The sequence below is a fragment of the Cololabis saira genome, chromosome 19 (genome assembly GCF_033807715.1).
Source record: "Cololabis saira isolate AMF1-May2022 chromosome 19, fColSai1.1, whole genome shotgun sequence".
In the NCBI taxonomy this organism is placed as follows: domain Eukaryota; kingdom Metazoa; phylum Chordata; class Actinopteri; order Beloniformes; family Belonidae; genus Cololabis; species Cololabis saira.
In genome coordinates this window covers 21108314-21130400 of record NC_084605.1, presented here as the reverse complement: position 1 = coordinate 21130400, position 22087 = coordinate 21108314, and the positions used below count along the sequence as shown (strand labels likewise).

The window sequence follows — 22087 nt, the reverse complement described above, 5'->3', positions numbered from 1 at the left end:
CAGGAACCTTCTACAGGGTTTATACAGCAATCCTTATGTTACCTTTTTCACTACCTTCAGATTTTTTTTAAAAACTGTCACAACATTAAGTGTTAATCACGGACCTTTTAACATTAATACAGATTTTGAACTATAGAATATAGACTATACAGAACAGATTTATAGATTCATTGATGTTGACCAGATGTTTCACATTTATTTCACTTTGTGAATGACAATAAAATAGACTGATTAAAATGTAAAAGGTAAAAAATACCAATTTAAAAAAAATAATACCTCTGACAGTGAATTTAACACTTTTAATGGCCTTAAATTTGGCAATTTTCGTTTATCACTTTTAAATACTTTTTAAAACCCCGCGGAAACCCTGTTCTAGCTGTGAGGAAACAAGGTTAACTAATGGTGATCGTACAAATAAAAAGAAAAAAATCCAACTGAAAGGGCAACATTTGATCCATTTATTCATTTTAGTCGTTAATACATATGTACAGTTGTAGAAAAAAATTAAAATACCCCGACATCCTTACCTCAGAGGTGTTCACTACACAACGATGGTAGAAAGAACAATGATAAACGCGTCCACGTGTTCAACTATGACATCAAAACTGCTAGAAGAAGCTACACCGTACAAGAAACATGGATGCAAAAATAAACTTCCTCTCACACATTTCCACGAGTCGGTCTGGAACCCTTTTACTTTTTACCTTTGTTAAGTTAGCAGGTTTTGGCAATATATTTTTCTTTAAAAAAAAAGAAGAGAAAAACATGTTTTATGAAACAGATCTGCATGCATCAGCTTTGACGAGGACTTATAGGTCTTTTCACCAAACGGTAAATTTGGCTTTTGGATGCAGAAGTGCTGATACAATCCCAGAGATGAAAGGCAGTTGAGTCTTTTGATTAGTCTGTTTGTCGCAGCGGTCTCCGACATGGACACCGAGTGTCCATCGGTCCAGTCTGTCCACTCTGCATCTAGAGAGTCCAGCGGCACGTCGTCACTCGTGGACCAACATGTGAGCTCTACCTGCTCTTTTTCTTCACTGCTTGGCTTTCTTTAGGATGGTGCCCACTGCGGAGATGACTGTGGTCTTGGTGCCGCTAGCTGTGGTCGTCACGGAGACCACGGCGGGGAGGGTGGCTGTGGTGGTGGTGATGGTGGTGGGCTGGGCCAAAGTGACAGGGATCGCAGAATCCCACTTGCTTTTCCTCTTCTGGGCGTCTGCTGGTGAGAAGAGAGAGAGAGTGAACGAGGTGAACGAGGACGCACCGGGACGCCAGGTGGGGCATCGCTGTTTCTTTTGTCCCCCTTTTAAACCAGATACAGGACTAGGCGCCTGCATCCCTGTGTAACCATGGCAACGTGTCTGATGATTCTGATTGGACTAATGAAGCAGGATAAAACAGAAATGAAGAGAACATAAATAAAGCATAGCGGTGGTGTTAACAACGACACAAGCTGGTCCTTCATACTGACAGCGCAGACAGAAGGGTCGAATATAAATCAGCTGTGATACGTTGCTATGTTGGATTGAGTGACATCTTAAAATGATGCCGGTTGCCTCGTCGCTTCTGAACCAGTGTACTTGAGGTAAACTCCGGAGCCGCTAACGAAAGGCTAATCCCTCTGAGATTACTGAGATTCCCACAGGAATGAGCAGACGTCCCGCCGACCCACATGTGAACACACATGCAGCGTTTGTTCGCACCGTTCCAGATATTTGGAGGAATCAAAACAAAATGCAACAGTAAAAAGGGTCAATTAGGTTTGAAATAAATGCATTTTTGTCTGAAAGCAATATTATAATCTGTTTTTCACTTTTTTCATCCATAATTTAAAAAACAAAAAAGAAAAACATGTATACCTGCTAATTTGATGGCTTACAATCCAATAGTTCTCAAATATATTTTATAAACTTTAACTGTAGAGTGTTTTTTATCAGCAACTACAAGCATTTTGACGTACAACTTACGAGTTTTATACAATAGACTTCTGCCTTTTAGGAAATGTTACCTGCGTTGCCACAGACCCTGAAAGTAAAACAAAAAAAGTGTCCAGATCAGACTGAAACTGAAGGATCGCGCGCCTCATGTATGAAGAATTGTGCAGCTTTCACACTAAAAGATGGCAATCGCCAGAAAGTACGCCCACAAAGAAATGTTCAGATGTATCCGTGCGTAGAACCACTTGGACCGCCTTCATCCTCCCATTTACAATTACGCAAACATATATAAATATGTGGCATCCTTCCACTTTTTGTCCAAATAAAAATGAAAAACATAAAACTTCATGAAATTTGACTGTGGATTTCTGTCGTCCTGATCATTTAAAAAAAAGGCTTAATTTATGTTTTTCAGTTATATGTGATTTTGCTTTATTGTTTGTTTGTAAATCATCAAGTATTCACAAGCGTCAAGAGATATTTTCAAAACCCTCTTGAGTTCAGTAAATTGACGGGGACAACTACTTTCTAGACGGATATTGTCAAATTACGGAGTTTGTGTGGCGGCACGCACAAATACAGGGAAAGCTGATTTTAGTACATCCCTGACGTGTGCGTACGCACCGCTTTGGCAGTGCTGCACTTTACCTGTGGCTGTGGTGGTGGTGCTGCTGCTGGTGGTGGAGGCCGCCGTGCTGGAGGGGTTGTTGCCCTTTTTGGTTCCCGTGACAAACTCAATCTAAAAGAAAAACACAATATCCAAATAACTTAAAATTGCTGGTAAAAGGGAACCTCTCTTAAAGGGGACCCATTATGAAAAACAGGGTTTCTCTTGCTTTAACATATATAAAGTGGTCTCCCCTCAGCCTGCCAACTCAGAGAAGGAGGAAAGCAACCAAATTCTGCAGTGTCTGTACAGCCGCCCGGATGAACCATCCAGTGTGATGTGGTTTCTAAGAGCCGTTCAGATTCTGCTCCCTTTCGTTACGTAACGAAAATGTGATTTACATAGGTTGGCCTCCGATGCATGAAACCACGCCCACAACTAACCCCGCCGGCCGGAGCTTCCGCCATTTTTTCGTAGCGGTGTATCGCGTCATTCGCGTCAGGCAGCCAATCAGCACAGAGCCTCATTATCATAGCCTCCCCGTCCACTCAGAATCCAGCATAGATAATGAGGTTAGAGAATGGGATGATAAAGACATGGCTCAGAGACTGAATTTCTCATTTATTTAGCAAAAAAAATCAAAAGCTTGTTTTTAAGACATTCAAGGCTTGTTTAAAATAGGTATTAGATGCCATAATAGGTCCCCTTTAAAGAAGAGGACGGTCTTTTCTGAATGCATAAACTTCTGCAACTTTCCCCTTGAGGGATAGGGTGGTGTCATGAATCCACACGACTACTGACGGCTGTAAAATCAATCCAGCTCATCACGTTGAAGGGTTTTAAAATGCAGTTTGTGTCATTATATATCTTAGCATCGTCTGGGCCAGTGACATCATGACATCATACCTGGAAGTTGTGCTTATAATGAATGTTTACGACCCCTTTAATCCACAATCTGACCCATCAAGGCAATCGTCACCTTTTGATACAGTTACAACAACAATCAAAAGCTTGTTTTTAAGATATTCAAGGCCTGTTTAAAATAGGTATTAGATGCCATAATAGGTCCCCTTTAAACAACTGGCACAGTTTCGTTTAACAGCCAGCTCAGGGTTTGGTTTGGACTTCATCGTATCCTGGTTACCTGGGAGGATCTTTCAGACATAAACACATCAGTTCAGGTATGGTTTAATGAGTTTCAGCTGCTGGGGTGATGATGCTGTAAGGGATGTGTGTCGGTGTGCGTCAGTTGTCTAATCACAAGTACATCTTCCTAGGAAACAGGAATCCCTTCACATCATTACTTGCTGTGAAGGGATTCAGCCAGAGGCTCAAACTTCTCCTGGAGGTTTGTTTTCACAGAAAAGACGGTGCTAGACCTGAGTGGGCCTGGCTGCGCCGCGCTGGGCTGGGCCTCGGCTGCTGTTACGAGAGCTGAACTTGGCAACGCTGACGTCTTTCTGATGAAGAACGCTGAGTAGAAATTAAGTGCAGCTGGTAAAGACTTGCCCCTGACGCAGAGACACAACACCACTGACAGCACGGTAATCCAGTATTCTTCGCAGGCAACCTCACCTTGGTCCGCTCCTTCTTGGCTTTCTCCAGTTTGTCCATTTCCACTTTCTGTGCTTTTGCTGGAAGGAGAAAAAAAAAACTAATTTAAATACTGACCAGAAAGGTAAAAAAAGAGGCAATAAAATACTAAGAAAGGCGTACCGAGAGCCTCGTAGTAGGAGTCCTCCGACCAGCCATGAGGATCAAACATGTCTTTTGGGTAGTTTGTTCCCAGCTCGTCGATGCCGCAGAACTGAATGAGCTTCTCGTAAATACTGGGAGGGAGAGAGAGTAAGAGTTAGATGAGACAGCTGGACATTTATGCAGATTATATGTATTTTGAGGACGGATACATCACGACTCAGAAAAAAGCTGAGTTGGACTGAGAAAATGCAAAGCTTTGTCAGCTTTATTTCCTTTTCTGAAGACACATCGACGTCTGAACTCTGGATCCGTAACATGCCCCAGAGAAAGTCAGAACCGTAAAGAATGCACCACTTTGGACAAGCAGCAACACTTAAGATGCTCTGGTACCAAGACCGCTAGGAGCAGGTCAGCACCTGGGGCCTCATTTATCAAGCTTGCTTGCGCACAAAACAGGGCTTGAAAGATGCGCACGCCACCTTCTACGCAAAGGTTGGGATCTAAAAAAAAAAAAAAAACTAACCGAAAAATGTGTGGTTTCGCGTTAAAAGGTGTAACGGGGAACCATAAATCAGCCTTAAAGCTTTTAAGCGCACACTTAAAATTCATTATATATATAAAAAAAATCCGTGTCCCTTTACCGTACCTCTTGGTCTCCACCTTCAAATCACACCACTTTTTTTTTTCTGCACCATCTGTCCGTGGCACTCACAACGTTTACAGCTCAGCAACGACGTGCTGCCACTCACTCGCTTTATTTTTGTTAGTGATTAGTGCCACTACTGCGACCACCAAATGTGGTTTTCCTGGCCTCCACCTCATCCACAACATCTCGATCTCAGTCTCCGTGAAATTTAGTGGCACGGTTGCCTGGCTTGACACGTCTCATTCATCCTGACGCACAGCAGAAACAGACTGCAGGAAGCCGGTGCACATGCTCATTTATATGCAAATACAGTCATGAAGTACTTTGCATTGCCCATTCATGGTAAAAAGTGGGCGTGTAGAGGGCGGGATATGAGGCAAATTCACGTGCGCAACCTTCCAGCTGGCCGCCATTTTCGGCTTTTAGTATGAATCCTACGCACTCTTTTATAAATGAGGCCCCAGATCTTTATCCCATTTTACCTTTTAAATCGCATTAAATTCTCTGTTGGGATCAATCAGGACTGAGGGTATGCTTTTCCTGCACCTATGAGAATATCGTTTTTGCATTAACATTTCTGCAAAGGAAATGAAATGTTAGACGGAGATGTCGCTCTAAGAGTTCTTTCCAGTTTTAAATCAGCAGAAACAACTTAAGGGAACCCACTAAGCTAAAAATCTGGAAGTTCCTTTGTGCTGCGTACGTGTAAATTGCGACCCCCGTTTGAATAAATGCTTCCGCCCGTGAAGGTCCATCCCAGATTCCTACGAGGCCACGGACGTTAGCCTCTGTACAAGATCAACACAAGGCTGCTTCTTTTGCACAATAAAGTTTAAGTAAACATTCTTGAATGTGGCTCTGTTTGTAGTCCGTAGCAAAGGTTTCTCAAACTAAGCTTTTGTCCATGTAGTTATTTTAGCTGCTGATGAGACAGTTCTTGATGCACTGAAGGATCAGAGATCACAGCTGTCCAGCTCTTGTTGCTTACGCTCTTAAATTCCTCCACATTTCTTGAGAACAGCTAAAGCTAAAATTCACACTGAGATGAGAAAGATGCCAATTCTGTCCACTCTTTCTTTAAGAAATGTGTACTTTAAACATTTTCTACAGACATTAAGTGAGCGGAGATCTTTGGTTTAATGCTCCCCAAGGACCTGCATCAAGACTTGAGTCGTCATGAGGATGATCTGATGACATCACCCGTTTTAAATATAATTTCCTACCATCCCAACTTTTCTGGAACCTGCTGCAGGCCTTAAATAAATTAAATAAAATAATAATTAGAAAAAAAATAAATAAAAAATATCGATGGATATGAAGAAATGTAAAGAGTCTGATTGAAAAAAACAACATTAAACATTTTGACTTCACATCATTTGTAATGAAATCAGAGTCAAAGTAAATGTTAGAATCAGTTTTAAGAAAAACTGTTCAATTTTTTGTAGAGTGCTTAGTGTCAGGCGTGTGTATTTGCAAGTGTGTGCGACAGAGAGCGTGCACACTGGCTTGGTTGTGCTCTCCAGCTGAGCTGCATACCTTGGGTTTCTAAATTCTTTCTTTTTCTGGATGAGGGTGTTTGTGTCAAAATCTCCATGGAGCTTCCTCTCGTACAGTTTGTGGATCTTCTCCTGTTACAAAACAAACAAATCAATTAACGGAAAGCAAACAAACGGACACCTCTGCGCGGCTTCCGAGGCGCTCCCCACTTGGCAGGACACCCGGCGGCCCCTCATCTATTTTCTGCTGCCCGTCCGCGACCAGGTGGCAGCGTGAACTTAGACATCTCATCTGCTCCGACCGGGTGGGAGTCGGCGTGAATGGGGCCATTGTGTAAGACGTTTCTGATACTCCGGAGAAAAATTTGACAACCAGGTTCAACTCGGCCGCAGAGAGCTGGCAGATGTGTCCTCGGCCTCCGTGGCGATACAGGAGGATAAAAATGGAACGAGGTACGAGAAAGGACTGGCCTGCTGCGACATGTTCTCATCATCTAGCCATCTGTCTTTTCCTAACCAACTACATACATACTGACACTTCAGATGTCTAGTCGATTAAAGCCAGCGTGGTCGAAAAACCAAACATGGTGATGTTGCATGGTTAGTTTGGGATCTAGATCTTATTTACTGCAAAAAACAAAAACAAAAAAACTCTGGGGTTTAAAACTGATTTAGTGGGGAAAAATGTCATGTTGCAACCAGGACTACAAATATTCAACGGGGCAGGGAACATTTACCCATTACAAAATGATGGATTAAGCATTTTTAAAGCTTATCCCATAAAATAGCAACAAACAAACTATTTCCATCTGAACTGTGATTGTAACTGCTCCCACGGAAGTAGCACGATAAAAAGCAGCGACATGTGGACTTCATCCTTCCTCCTCCACATGAGGTTTGTGGTGCTCTTACTACGTCATACCACCTTTACCTCTGACAATCCCACCCTGTCGTAGCCATCAGAACTTTAAAATAACCGACGTCAGTCTGTTTTATAAGCTAGTGCACGTTAAACTTCAGCCTGAGCTCAGAAAGCTGGCAGCAGAGTGTTGGCTCCTAATCCCCACGCCGCCGCATGATTGTGAAACGCTCCACAAAACGGATACAGACCAGATATGGTGAAGTGATGGAGCTAATGGGCCTGTTTACTGTGAATACTTAATACTTGCGAAATACAGTTGAACTGCTTTGTGATGGGAGGGTGACCTGAGGGCAGGGGTATCACGGTTGTTCTGGTGGGGCTGAATCATCACTTCTTCATCTTACAGATGTGGGAGTGTCGGGCCTGGGGCGAACTGCTAAGCAGCACACTTACCGAGTCAGCTGTGTGTCCTGACCTGCCTTAACTCCTCGCCACGAAAAAACTAAACAACAAACCCTAACACACGGCAGAAAGGCAGAGGAGCTGCGCTGCCGATACCAAGCCAACGGAAGATGAGACTGTTCTGCCATAATTACAGGAGCACGATTTATGCAGCCGCAAGAAAACCATTTCTGACTCCGGAGGGAACAATTAGAACCGCTAAACCTTTCATTTTACACAAAGAAAAGATAATTTCGAGTACATCAAAACCTAAGTCTTCATCATAGATTCATCTACCCGTGAAACCTATGCCAGTGGCAACTTTTCATCTTCTTAACGGGATAAATTCAGTCTCAAGCTAACAGAGACTTCAAGGACGATTTGAAGCTCATAAAACAATCTGCGCTCGCCACACCCCCGGTCTGATTATCAGATATTATACCTGTTTACACCAGAACAGCAGCAGGTTATTGGTGTTATGTTGTGTTTCATGAGACACGCGTATGGCTGAATGCAGATGTGACATCAGGGTACCTGTAGCTGGCTGGAGCAGCGTCCGGGAGGTTCGGGTGGGATCCTGATTTCATCGGGTGACATGTTCCTCACCTTCTCCGAGAACAGAGCTGGCAAGACAGAAGGATAAACATGAGGCCTTGGATTTCTTTCACTCCTGTGACTTGTCTTCTTTTGCTTTGCGTTTCTTTACATGCACAGACATTAGTGCAAGTGGCTAATCAAACCCACGAGATGACAGAGCAGCAGAAAGAGTGACAGAGGTGTTCACCAAGTAGCAAACTCTTGGTGGTAAACTAAGCAAACACCAATGGGAAATTCCTAAGCATCCTGGTCCAAGTTTTACGGGTGCACCGGTGGGTTTTAAGAAGCAGTGTGGTATGAAGCGTGCACATCCCAGCTAGGGAGTGGCTGTTGGGGCTTGCATCTACAAGGGAGGCGCCCTTCCCTCCCTTTGGTCCCTAGTTTTGCTTTCTTTGCTACTTCTCTGACTAGAAGCCAGGCATTCCTCAGTGTCACGCCTATATCTCAATCAGACGGATCGTCTGTACTTTCATTTAGGGTTGTCATCCAGACTGTAACTGCTGCAAGATGTGTGCAAACCTGCAGATGCGGGAGCTCGTGCCTGTAAAGAACAGGGGACGGGTAACAGCTTGACCTGACATGAGAGGATTTCTTTTTTTCTCTAAATGCTGACTTAGGCTTATTGAACAAAACTGAGGAGGAAAATTCCAGCAGGTCATTGGCTCCGCCGTTACGTCAAACACTCGCTTGAAGCTACAGTTTTGAATCCTACCTCAAAATATATTTTCAACAAACCTCAGGAAATGCGGAAGTCGTTAGTTGGAGTGACATAACCGTCTCAGATCTGCACCTTATGCTGCTTAACCTCACATAAACATCACAGAGCTCCTGCATGTGCGGCTGTGCAGAAATCAAGTCCTGTAGTGTGATATTGCTCACTTTCTCCAGTGGTTTCCAGCTGTTTTTCTCAGTCTGCTAATTAAATGGAGACAACTGTGGACAGTGACTTACCACACTGATGATATGGCTGGAAAGTTCAGAGCAGGAGCAGCCCCTCCCTTTCCTTGAACAGATATGGTGAACAGTGTGTTGTTTTTGCTGACTAAGCATCAGCATGGTGCCAAGCACATAATTATGTGGGTTTATTTAGATTTTTAAAGTGAAAAGCACCATTATATGAATATTGATGCAGTAACAAGTCTTCACACCCAACGTTATAAAAACGGTGAATAAACCGTAGCCTCCAACGATAAAAAACCTGACACAACAAGTCTTATGACTCACAGGCTTTAGGTGGCAGCTTCATTAAACTCTCTCGCAGACGTTCACACTCTGTCAGAGACACTCCTGCAACAGGAGCTTAGCATCGTAGAAGCTTCCTAATCTTCTCAAAACAACCCGAGATTTACTCGATTACTCTGAAGCGTCGTTGGACAAACTCTTAACTTATTCAGCAAAATAAACCCGGTAAACTCAAAGTCGCAGTGGAAGCTATAATAAATCACAGTTGTGTCATAAATATCCCTGTTTACAATTCAAGTCAGCCTATGAGAAATATTCTTGTTTCGCAGCAGCAGTCAGGAACACCAAGACAGTGGGAAACGGACAGAGAAAAGATTATCTCCAGTTCTTAAATTGCCATCTGTCATCCAAAAAAACAGAAAAGGCCCAGAAACAGAAAGTCACAGTCTGTGCCCTCGGGGTCTTTTTGGACAGGCAGACAATGTCGGTCCCTTCAGCAAACAGACAAAGAGCCATCTTCAGCTTGCTGATGGGAGGCTTTCTGCCAGATGCACCATGACATTTACTGACGGACGAGACGAGTCTACAGCAGGAATGTCAAGGGTCCAGACCAGCCTGTGAGTCACACTGATGGCCGTGGTGGCAGTTTCGGAAATAAAGAATTTCTCTGGTGCATTCCCCCCATCTCTTTTTAGATTTCTATTTATAGCTAAAAAACGTCTCTGGTGATTATGCAGAGACTAAACCTCATTGAAACTCACTACAATTGCTGGTTTTTCTCGTGAAAGGTGTCATGATTAGCTAAAAGCTGGTTTCAGACGATGTGATTTTTGAAGTCGAATGATCATTGGTCTGTTCAGATTACAAGACTCACCGTCTCGCAATCAGGAGTCTTAAAGACAATTCTGTTAAATTATGTGACTGAATGTGGGGGGCTGGGGTGGGGGGCATTGCATAATCTGACAGTGACTCAGTTCCGTGACAGCAGGGTCGCTGGGAGTAGGGGGGCTGAGAGAGTTGCAGCAACTCCTAGTGGCGAAAAGTATGAAACTACAAGACAAGCTAGTGAAATAATTTGTCTGCTTGAATTCAAATTACATTCTGTAATGTACTTTACAGTTTAATTTGACATCATTATTGATTTTGCCGTCAGCGACCCCCAACTCTGACCAACGTCCAGCATCCCTGCCTGATTGGTCTTTAACGTCCCATCATATTAACAAATAACATGCAGAAAATGATCTAAAACCATGCAAAAAAACACACTTGATTGCTTGAAAAAGACAAGCATAAAAGGAAAAGAAAGAACACGATTAAAGGAATGGATTAGCACAGTAGGTATCTGTGTTGAAGGCAGGTAAAAAAAAAAAATGTATAATGAAAGAATAGCAGTTTGCTTGTATTGTGGTTTGGTCATTATTCACATCGCGTCTTGCTTTGATTTTTACTTCATATTTCATTCCTCGTGCCGACTTCACCCAATGCATTGTTCTTTCAATGGCTTTAAAGCAAATAGGGATCCCCAATGACTTTAAATATTTAACATGTTTAATATTTATCTCTATTAGTGAGCATCTTTGATGAATCTTTGAGTTGTTCACACATAAGGATGTAGTCCTAACTCCTAGCTCGTGACCTCATGCTAATGTGCACCTGGCAAATTGGGCCTAAAATCATCAGCTCGAAAGCACTTTTGTGTGCAATTTTCTTCAAAATAATTTTTTTCCTCTATAAGACAACATTTTAACAATTTTAAACATGTTGTAGATGAATAATGAAAGAGGATAAGCAATTGATTGCATAACGTTTGTTGACACCTGCATCCTGCTAATGTCTCACATGGTCCACCATCGGCGTTTATGGTCCAAGATCGGCGTATAAAACACCACTCCCTGCATCACTCATAACCTGTCTCATCTGGCGCTCACATACACACCTGCACAGGTTAATAATTACTCACTAACCACTGCCAGCTGCTTGTTATGCTTTCTTAACTCACCAGTAAGCTGACAAAGAACCTCTTATTCAAACCTGGTGTTGCTTAGTGATTCATTCATTTAACAGACCAACACCCAGCAAATGTGGTCAAACCAAAATCTGCTTTTGGCAACAACTGCAACTTGATTGAAAAAGTGAAATAATTGTATGGTTAAATAATAAGAATGTGGTAATATCGTTAGTAAAACAGCATCGGTTATGCCCTGGTCATTGACACTCCTCCATGATGTGTGGATGGGCATGACTAATATATCTAAGTCCAACTCTTCATATTGGAACAAAAGCCAGACAGAACCAGGAATTCAGGGTTACATCAGTTAACAATGTTTGATAGATAATAAAGTAGATAATATAGTACCGTAGATAAAAAAGAAAAACACACATGGATAGTCCATGTGAAAGTTACCACTCAATGACTGGCCAACTTTACAGCACAGGATATGATGGCCTTCAGCACTGCAGAGACCAGGGTTAGAAGAACTGATGATATCATCCAGTGGCATCGCTCCAGCTGGCACATTATGCAGTTAAGATACAACCTTGCTGATTTTGTGTTTTGTTGATTACTTCTCATCCCCGTACTCTCCATACTATTACAATGTTCTTACGACGTCCTTATGATGTGTTTTTTGTTGCTGTTGCACTTATGCCGACGGCTCTCCACAATCCTGCCATCCGTCCTTCAGTCAGTCCCATCCAGGGTCACAGTGGTCTGCTGGAGCTGATTCCAGCTCTCTTTGGATGAGAGGCCGGGAACTGGACGGGTCACCAGTCCAGGGCCACATGTAGACACACAACCAAACACAGTCACGCCTATGGGAAATTTTTAATCTCCAGTTTTTGGACTGTGGCAGGAAGCCAGAATACCCCGAGAGAAGCCATGCCTGCCAGGATCTGAACCAGGAACCTTCTCGCTCTAAGAGGACAGCAGTGATAACCACAAGCCCCTGTGCTGCCCACTCTAGATCAACTCATGGTGGTGGTATTATTGTTGTTATTATAAAATGTCCAAAGATAGGGTGATATAGTGACTCGTGACCTGTCCAGGACGTGTCCCTGCCTTTCACCAGAAGCATGCTGGGACAGGCTCCAGGAGATCCCTGTGACCCTGAACTGGGATAAGCAGAGATGGGTGGATGGATGGATATATAGTGTGTTGTAGTGAACTGCTAATCCGATAACTGTAACCTTTTCGTTGTGGTTTAATACGACCAATGATGCATCAATCGTTTGTGCATTGGTTGCAATCAGCAGCATTTGATGAAAAGATATTACATGTGGCAGCGATTTGTTTTGAGGACAGTTTGAACGACAGTGAAACGTAACCAGGTGCAGTTGTGCCATACCACTTGTTGTGAGATCACTTCACTGGTGGGTGTTTTGTTCAAAATGATGAATACTCACCAACAAGCTCATTGGGGTCCTTTCTTTCCATTTCTGAGATCTGCAATAAAAAGAAGAGGGAGGAAGGTGAGGGAGAGAAACAGAGACACATGGGATATTAAGCTTTCCAATTAGACGGGATAATCTAATAATCAACGATCTGTGGTGGGTATGAGATATGATTCAAACTAAGCCCTCGTCTTGGGTGTAGTAAAAGCTGGTGAGTTTTACTTGTCCGCAGAACCAAATCTGGTGACAAATGTGTAGCTGGATACAAAAGCTGGGGATCTGAAAAACCTATAAATCACAGATGCCAAAGCAACAGATTAATGGACCCAGGAGAAAAGATTCAACGAAGTAAAAGAAAGTAGAACAGTAAATCGAGGCAGCTTCCAGTGAATGCCTAGTCCCCAAAGGAGGAGGAGTCCTGTACAGCCTCTCAAATATGCCGTCTGTAGCCCTCTGGAAGAAACACGAGTTCAGCACAAAGAAACAGTGCTGTTTTTCACAGGAATCTCCTCGTCGCCTAGCAACCGTATATCAAAGAAATGCCCTGAACCTGCTCAAAGCATGAGGAGGAGGGAGAAAAGACAGAGCGGGAGTGGCAGAGATTACTGGCAAAACTCCAAGCAGAAGACATACAGACAGCTGCCCCCCCCACTTCTAATTTCAGCTGTCTATGCACGGCATCTCCGCCAGTCTATAAATTATAGCACCACATATAGAAATGATGATGAATCATTTGTGTGTTCATATTTTGATCAAAGTTTAGGAAACATTTTAAATAAATACAAAGAAAAATGTGTGAGAAACAGCCTTGGTATCAACAGAGCCCAAGCAACACTAACAGCTTTACCAAGAATAAAAAAAAACTAACTTTCGTCTTGGTGGGATTTTGTTTTTGTAGCCAAGTTAATTGTATTAGACTTCATTTTGTGACTCTTTTCTTAGAAGATATTTCTAAAACAACATTGTATCTGATGAAACTTGTAATTTACACGTCTACGTGCTCGACGTTTTTGTGTTCAGACAATGGGATGAATGTTTCCAAGAATCCCCGATCACCTTGACTGACGTGTTCAGGGACGTGTTCAGACTCTGCATTGGCATTGGCCAGTTCTGAACCGGGCCTACGTGAACTTCATTAATGTTCATCAGCAGTTGTGTTGGATGACATTTATTGTCCTAAACATTGTGAATGTTGTTGCTCCAGGACTTTTTTCTACCCTTCAGGATGTAGAACTTGCTATCTTTGGGTACTTTTTAGCTATTTCTCCATCAAAATCAAGCTGCCTGGTGAATGCTTGTTTTGTGGGCTGTTCTCATCCTAAAGCCCACCTGAGGCAAAAGATGATATCACAGGATGCTGCATTAGACTCATGGTCAAATGAGTTGTTGCCTTGTCATCAGCTCCCACCTGCTGCTCAGCTACCACGCAGGTTTATCATCTGCCTGATCGGTCCCCGGCCTTCACAAGGATATAGTCTCTGATGACTGTTCAATGGTTTTTTTAATCTTTTACTGTGTCTCACACAAAGGCCCAAGATTAGAAATTATACTCCTTTATCTGAGTTCCACAGAACTTGTACTATGAATGTTTAAACCAAACAAACAAGTCAATCAAATAATAAATGAGGCCCAAACATTGGATCAAAACAAGAAGGTGGTGCCAACATTTACAGGCAAGAAAATATGCAACCCCTCTGTTAAATCTTTAGTTGGAAAGGCTATTTTAAAACGAATTAAACTGTAAATCATATAAAACGTGCAATTATGTTTTTACAACTTTCTTGAAAGTGTTTCTGTTCCTAGGGAATAATACTCAACATGCCGGTACGTGTTCTTCGGGAAACCACACGGTGCATGTGTTGCAAAATCAACGCCGTTTACGTTGTCTTTGCTGTTATCTCCCCTTCACGACAAAGAAAACTCATGAAGCAACAACCTCTCAGATTACTATCAGTCAAAGCTTATAAATCAGAGTATCTCGACATCAGATTACTTTTAAAATAATAGACAGAGTGACCTGGACCAAACATCACAGCAGCAAGCTGGCACCCTGTCAAGCTTAGCTCAGCAGCTTGAGTCACTAAATAGGTGTCACCGAAAGCCTGCCGTTTATTCACCAGGCACACATGAACCCACAGCACCATCTAGTGAATAAAGTTGTTTTCAAATACCTCGACATCATCTGCGTCCCTCCCCTCGTCTGATTCGTCCATTTCCTGTAAAAACAAAAACGCAGATGGTTAACACTGGAAGGGTCAAAGAAAAGAAACCAAGATGGCAAAGAACCACGACACCAAACGAAGGAAACCAAAACCATTTGCTCTTGTTCCTTAACTATATAAAATTATGTTTATTGTTCACCACTGAGCACTGTTCAATGTTTTTTTTTGCCACTTTTTGGATTTCTGCTGTCTAAAAGGTAATGGTAGTATGATCAAATTATTATTAGTAGTATTTTTTTTAAATGCTCCATTGTTTTTGTGGACACTTTTCCATGAAACTGTCAGTGTCGTTTACATCATGACATATTAAGCTCTATGAAAACATTAGAGCAGGCATGTCCAATGCTGGTCTTCAAGGGCTGCTGTCCTGTGTGATTTAGATGTCTCTTTGTATCAACACACCTGATTCACATTAATGGATCATGATCAAGTTTGTTAACGATAGTTATTTGTATTATGGTACGCTGCAGCAGGACACGCCCTTTGAGGAGCAGAATTGGACGCCCCCTTGACCTAAGGAGATGTCCAAACCACCCTCAAATGGCTCCTTCCAATGTGGAGAAGCAGTAAGTCTCCTCCGAGCTCTAATATCCAAACTTCTCACCCAATCTGTAGGAAGAGTTGGACATCCCTGCATTAGAGGCTTAAGTTTAATACTGTTGCTGCTATGCAACCGTACACATAATTTATGCACTGGACCAGAGAAAAAAAAAAAAACTTGCATCTGTTAGGTGCCATTGCTTGATTACTGACACAAATACAGCTTTTACAGACTTGGAAGATGTAAATAATGATTTCCTCTTACTCACAATACATTTCATTTCAAGTCCTTTGTGGCTTTGTGTATAATGTGTCCTTTTTTCTAAAACTTTTACTTGATTATCTGCACCAAATACATTGATCATGATATTAGTATTGGATATTGAGTCCAATATCATGCAAACAGCTAAATCATGTATTGAATAATGGACTGATCCCCGTGTGCTTTGACTGCAGCAGCAATAGAAAGTACTGTATGTGAACCCCTCCGAACTGACTGGTTTCCTGCATTCATTTGCCATAAAAGCTGATTTGATTTTCATCTACATCTCAGTAATACAATTATTATCATTTCTTTTTAAATTCTTCTATTTTTGTGACTTAAATGAAGATCAGAGAAAATTTTAAGACATTTTTGTGGAAAACCAATGAGTTGTAGAGCTGGATCGGAGTTTTATTTATCAATTTATTTATTTTTTGGCTTCTGCACACCCCACAGCAACATTCATCACTCATTCACTGGCAGCTGTAAAAGTAACCTGAGGTCAGTTCATTTGAGTTGTTAAAAGGATTACGTCGTCACAGAGACCTCATCTTTGTGGCACATTTTAAATCTACTAAGTTGGCAAATAAAGTCCCTCTCAATTTCATTTCTTCCTAGAAAATACTTTTTTTTTCCCCACTGGAAAACAAGTTACTCTTCATCAAAGGTGTAAATGTACTTGCTTTTACACTGTGTGTGTGTGTGTGTGTGTGTGTACCAATGTACGGATGTGTGTGGACAACATACAGTCCTTTGGACTCCTGTCTCTGTGTGCCTTGAAAGAAGCATGTACTGCTCTACGGCACTATGTAACACAAACAACAAAATCAGCTGAGAACTGAAGAGGACACAGAGGTGTTTAAAGATGTTCAAGGAGGTAATGATGTACGAGAAAATTAGAGTTACAGAGCAAGAGTACATCTTATGCCTGATTGGCAGAGACCTAGAATTACCCAGGGGGCATTTAACATTTATGTTACTTTTGAATAAAGAAGAGGATGCGTCTGATCAGAGACGACAGCTAGACTTCAGTGACATGTCACATTTTGACAGGTTAAAAAAAAACAACAACAAATAAAACACTAAAAGCTATATATAGGCCTTTGCTTAAATTGCCATGGTAACAGTAACAGACCTTACGTTGCAGACTAAAGGCTTTGTGAAGTCAGAGAGGCTTTGAGCTTGTGGTTAGACATATCATTCATCTCATCATCGCTCCATCGCTCACAACTTGTTTTTTACTGAGATGTACATGGCATTAAAATGATCTCTGTTTTTACTTAAACAAGGTAGGTCATCTTTACTTTACAGACATTTTACACTTTCCCTGGATTATCATCACGAATATCCTCCGTATTTACTGCAGCTCTCTAGATAATAGCAGTCCCATGTGAACAGGGGATGAAACAGTGTTGGAAAAGTAACGACCTCAACGCCTCTAGAAAACCTCTGTGAGCTAAATACTTCAAACGTTTAAGTGAGGTGTAATACCTCTGATCTCTTCCACACATCAGTGTGAGCAGACACTGGCTGATCTGCAACAACATGGTAAAAGTTGGCAGACTCAATGCTGCCACAAATCCAGATAATGTTCCTGTAAATCTATGGCATCTTATCTATTTCAAATACATAGAAATAATGCTTAGTTGCCGTGTCTCTCATGACTCAGCAGCTAAATGAGGAAAAAAAGAAGCTAAAACGAGAAGTAAATCACAATTTCAAAACTATCCAGGATGACACATTAAGTCCACCCACATTTCATTTACATCCTGAGCAGCTATGAGCAGTCACTTTTCCTCGTAAAATGTTGTTCCCATTAGAAACGGTGTCGACTGCATAGTTGACTCTGCAGGATGTTCACTCTGTATGCATCGCAGCCAAGCGAACTGGAGTTAAGTCAGGCTGTGTCTCCATGGCAATTTGTGGAAAAGTTTGTGAAACACACACCGCATATAATTATTATGCAAGAAGTTTGGCAATTTCATTTTGGAGCAAAGATCATATCTTTGCCTGAAATTTTGGATTTGCCCAAGATTTATGTGTTGTTGTGACATGTTTCCAACTTAAAACTGAACTAGTCTGATGTCTATCTAAAAACCCAGATTTGATACTTTATAAACAAGTTCTTTGCTCTTACAGGTAACTCGGACAATGAGTCATAAATGAGAACAAATGTGTACATTGAAACAGTTAAAGTTTGATTTACAGTATTCTTCAAAGTACAATCAAAACAGCTCAACTATGCAGATGATTACTGGATAACAATCTGATCAATAGTTAATAAATATGTAATAAATATGAGAGGAATTATGTTTAAATGTATCAACAGACTCCTTCATATCAAAAGACAGACATACAAAATAAAAGAAAACTAATTTTTAATATCTGCCTGAATAAACATTTAAACATTGTTAAAGACACCCAGATGATGTGGCTGGGATTTTAAATATCTCTGCTTTACAGTAACAAGTGACCAGTAAATTGCAAAAGAGAAGAAGCTGGTAACAATACAATTGTGCATCTCTTTTGTAAAGACAGAACTATAAAATGGACTGAACAATAAATTTGTCCAATTTGCCACCAAATATGTTGTTCGTGAAATATTCACATATAATAACACAACCACAAAAATGATGATTGTAGCATATTTAGAAGCACTTCGGTCAAAAATTAATTTCTCTTCTCTTTTTTTATACATAAACAACAAACAGTGAAAGTAATTGACTTAATCAAGCTATAAACATAACTCCACTTAAATCATACATGTGAAGGGATTTTGAGACATCTATCCTCAATGTATGTGGCCTATAATGAGAAAATTATACAAATTAAAAAGTCGCTGCACTCCCAGTCTTAAATATTTTATTGTCGAAAGCTTTTGCAGTGTCAAGAACTATCACATTTGTTGACGTCCAGCAGAAAATATCAAACTTCCAAGGCACAACACAGTAAAATTAAAGTGCCCTTTTGTAGAGCATAAATTCAGAACCACATCAGAACCATCTCCAACCAGATATGGTGCAGCCAACCAGGTAAACCTCTGTTTGACTAAGAGCTCAGAAAACACTCATACTCAGTTTACACCAATCATTAAAATCAGAGCTCCCCACAACTGTTTAGACCACTTCAACAAAAGTGGACAGTTTTTCACAAAGAGGACTGAAACTGAGCACTACAAGATTATATGGATAATGTAAACATTGCAGTTAATTCCTCCAGGCAGTGACAGGGACTGTACTGGAGATATTTTACATGTTTTCAAGGAGCCTACAATGTTGAATTCAGAGCTCAAATACTGACCGAGTTGCTCTCTCTGCTGTCTTCATCTCCAGACACTTTGTCTTCAATAGTCTCAGTTCGGTTAAAGTCATCGTCACCGTAGCCGTACACAAGGCTTCCCACATGACCCCCTGGTGATGAATGAACAGAACGAGAAAAACATTAGCAAGAATAAAAAATAAAAAAAGTTATACAGTCTAAAAAGAAAGCAAAAGCTGCATTTGGAGCTCCAGCACCCAGAACTTAAACACAGTCTTTTGCTTCATCCATGGACGTGAGCTGCTGCTCCTCCGCAGCAGTCCTTACCAGAGCGTTGGAGCAGAACAGGAACTGTGCTTCAGCTCTCTTAGCTCAAAATTGGCACCTGTTTGATTAGTACCTTAGGATGCATTTGCTTTGAAACATTCAAATATTTAAGTTTTACTGCTTAAATTGAAAAGTTGCTTGTCCCAGTCAGAGCTGCCACCCCTCCTGCAGGTTCAGTTGCATTCACATAAAAGCTGTTAATGTCTGCGTACATTTCTGTCAAAATGAAACAGTTTCTTCTTTTCTATGTAAGGCTACATACGGTAAGTCTGAATTTACAAACAGTAACACAATTTTAAAGTTATTAAAGTTCGTGAAAACGTGGTGGATATCAAACCTGAGCAGAAGGTTAAAATAAAACAGTAGGAATATAACAAACAATTCATAAAATACTACACTATTTAACCTGGTAATGCACTAATGAACCATCATTTTTGGCCGTAAAAGAAAAAATATATATACTGATTGCAATGGAAGCAAAATAAAACTAATCTTTAATCCAAGAAAATCCACAGTTGAATTCGTGAAAGTGTTTAATAGTAAAAGTAGGAGCATTGCACTGACTGTTAAATAAAACAAAAAAAAACAACCAAAAACAGCTGCTATTTAACAAACTGCTGCTCTTTTTTGTCTCCAATTGGACTGCACATATTCTATTCTTTATACTGTATTCTCATGTTTATAGTCTCAGCATAATTTACTACTTTACTGTATTGTACATATCTTTCATACTGTATATATCCCTCATAGTTTGTCACAGTTTACAAAACTGCTGCTCACTTTGCACACACTGTACCTCATTATTTTATACGACTGTACATTCCACACTTCCTGCTTCTTTGCACTTCTGGTTAGATAATAACTGCATTTCGTTGTCTCAGTACGTATACTCTGTGCAATGACAAAGTTGAATCTAATCTAATTTCTACACACTCGATGAGAAGAGAGTTAAGAGTTATTGAGACTAAACAGTTGTGAGGCTTGAAAAAAACACTTTTAAGTGAAACTAATTGGGGAAAACACTTTAATTTGCTTGTAAGCGTAGAAATTGTTCAGTGATGTTTCCAACAGTAAGACCAGCAATTACATTCATTATTCATTAAGGGGTTTGTGTCTAAACAAGACATTGAAAAACGTATTCATGCATTCATTTTCAGTAGGTTGGATTATTGCAATGGCATCTTTACAGGCCTTAACAAGAAATCAATCAGGCAGCTGCAGCTGATCCAGAACGCTGAGAGTCCTTACAAACACCAGGAAACTGGACCACATCACACCGGTCATGAAATCACTACACTGGCTTCCAGTGAGTCAAAGGATAGAGTTTAAAATCCTACTGCTGGTCTACAAAGCACTGAATGGTCTTGGACCAAAATACATACTTTATCTGTTAGTTCCTATGAAGCTCCCAGACCCCTGAGGTTCATCTGGATCTGGTTTGTTGTGGTTCCAGAACCAGAACCAGCAAGGTGAGGCAGCGTTCAGTTATTCTGCTCCTCACCGGTGGAACAAACTTCCTGTAGATCTGAGGTCTGCTCCAACTGTCAGCTCCTTTAAATCAGGCCTAAAAACATTACTGTTTACTGAAGTGTACTCTTAAATTAAACTTACCTGCTGGACTCTACTGCCCTTACGTTTTAACAACTTCTGCTTTTTATTATTTTACCTCTTTTCTTATCATTTTATTTGTTATTTACTGTTTAATTGTGTCTTGCTGCTTTTAATGTTGATGTAAAGCACTTTAATTACCTTGTGTGTAATTGCCTACATTCCCATCATGCATTGTGCCTACTGTTAAACCTGAGAAGGATATATCTAAATACAAAATACTACAATACAATGTATCTAGGTTCAGTAATGTTATATGTATATATGTTTATGTGCCGCAATTAAACTAATAAATGGTCAAAAACATTACAGTGCAAATCTTCTTCACTTTTATCTCACTTATTAGCTCAGGGCTAACGTTAGCCACCACACGAAATTCTGAGATAAACACACTCACGATGGTTCATAATCGCCGCGACCCACAAACATACCTGATTCCTCTAGGTCGGGGTCGGAATCGGCCTCTGAATCGTCTCCATAAGCTGCTAAAGAGGAAAGTGGGGCACTCTTTTTACCGCTCGCCATCACGTCGCATAAACGCTCTCCGTCGCTCGCCGGACATAGACGTCACAATCCCGCGACTCCCGCCCAGAGGACGATGGGAGATGTGGTTTTCTAACGGCGCCAAAGACTACAAATAGGGATTTTACCTGCGAATCTTGTGGTTGCTGATATCGGGGTACATTTATTTGACATTTTCGTGGTTCTTGAATATGTTTCACTTCTGATTTTAATGTTTTATTCAGTTTTACGTGACTGGTGGAGATATTCAGGTTTATAGGACGTTGTTGGGACATTCATATTTTGAGAATTGTGTACATCACTGGCCCACTCGATCTCAATCATGCACCAACCATTTCACCATTTAATGCTAGATAGATTTATATGCCTACATAATTTGTTCTTTGTGTTTATATTTGTAAATATAGTCTTCCTGTGTAGTCTTAGCATAACTGAAAAGTCTCTCTCTCTCTCTCTCTCTCTCTCTCTCTCTCTCTCTCTCTCTCTCTC

The 22087-nt window shown here is 41.0% G+C and overlaps 1 protein-coding gene across 2 annotated transcripts; it reads right to left on the bottom strand.

Annotated features, from left to right (window-relative positions):
- Positions 1-438: 438 nt before the first annotated feature.
- Positions 439-21662, bottom strand: sap30bp (SAP30 binding protein). 2 transcript variants are annotated; one of them, XM_061707725.1, is made up of 10 exons: positions 21508-21662; positions 19184-19293; positions 15031-15075; positions 12872-12911; positions 8225-8313; positions 6428-6519; positions 4264-4376; positions 4123-4181; positions 2589-2679; positions 439-1222 (listed from the first exon to the last, which is right to left on the bottom strand). In XM_061707725.1, exons 1-10 carry the CDS (start codon positions 21599-21601, stop codon positions 1038-1040), a joined length of 918 nt encoding a protein of 305 aa, XP_061563709.1. In that variant the 5' UTR covers positions 21602-21662; the 3' UTR covers positions 439-1037. The 2 variants fall into 2 exon arrangements, with proteins under 2 accessions (XP_061563709.1, XP_061563710.1); XM_061707726.1 differs by having other exon boundaries at positions 439-1219.
- Between the last annotated feature and the right edge of the window lie 425 nt (positions 21663-22087).

What these genes read in the sequence shown, in the direction of transcription:
- sap30bp (XM_061707725.1), bottom strand. Translation starts at nt 21,601, where the DNA reads ATGGCGAGCGGTAAAAAGAGTGCCCCACTTTCCTCTTTAGCAGCTTAT. An exon ending in GCTGCTCCAGCCAGCTACAG is followed by an intron (nt 6,520 to 8,224) that starts GTACCCTGATGT and finishes GTTTTGTAACAG; the next exon opens with GAGAAGATCCACAAACTGTA. An exon ending in CTCCTACTACGAGGCTCTCG is followed by an intron (nt 4,182 to 4,263) that starts GTACGCCTTTCT and finishes TTCTCCTTCCAG; the next exon opens with CAAAAGCACAGAAAGTGGAA.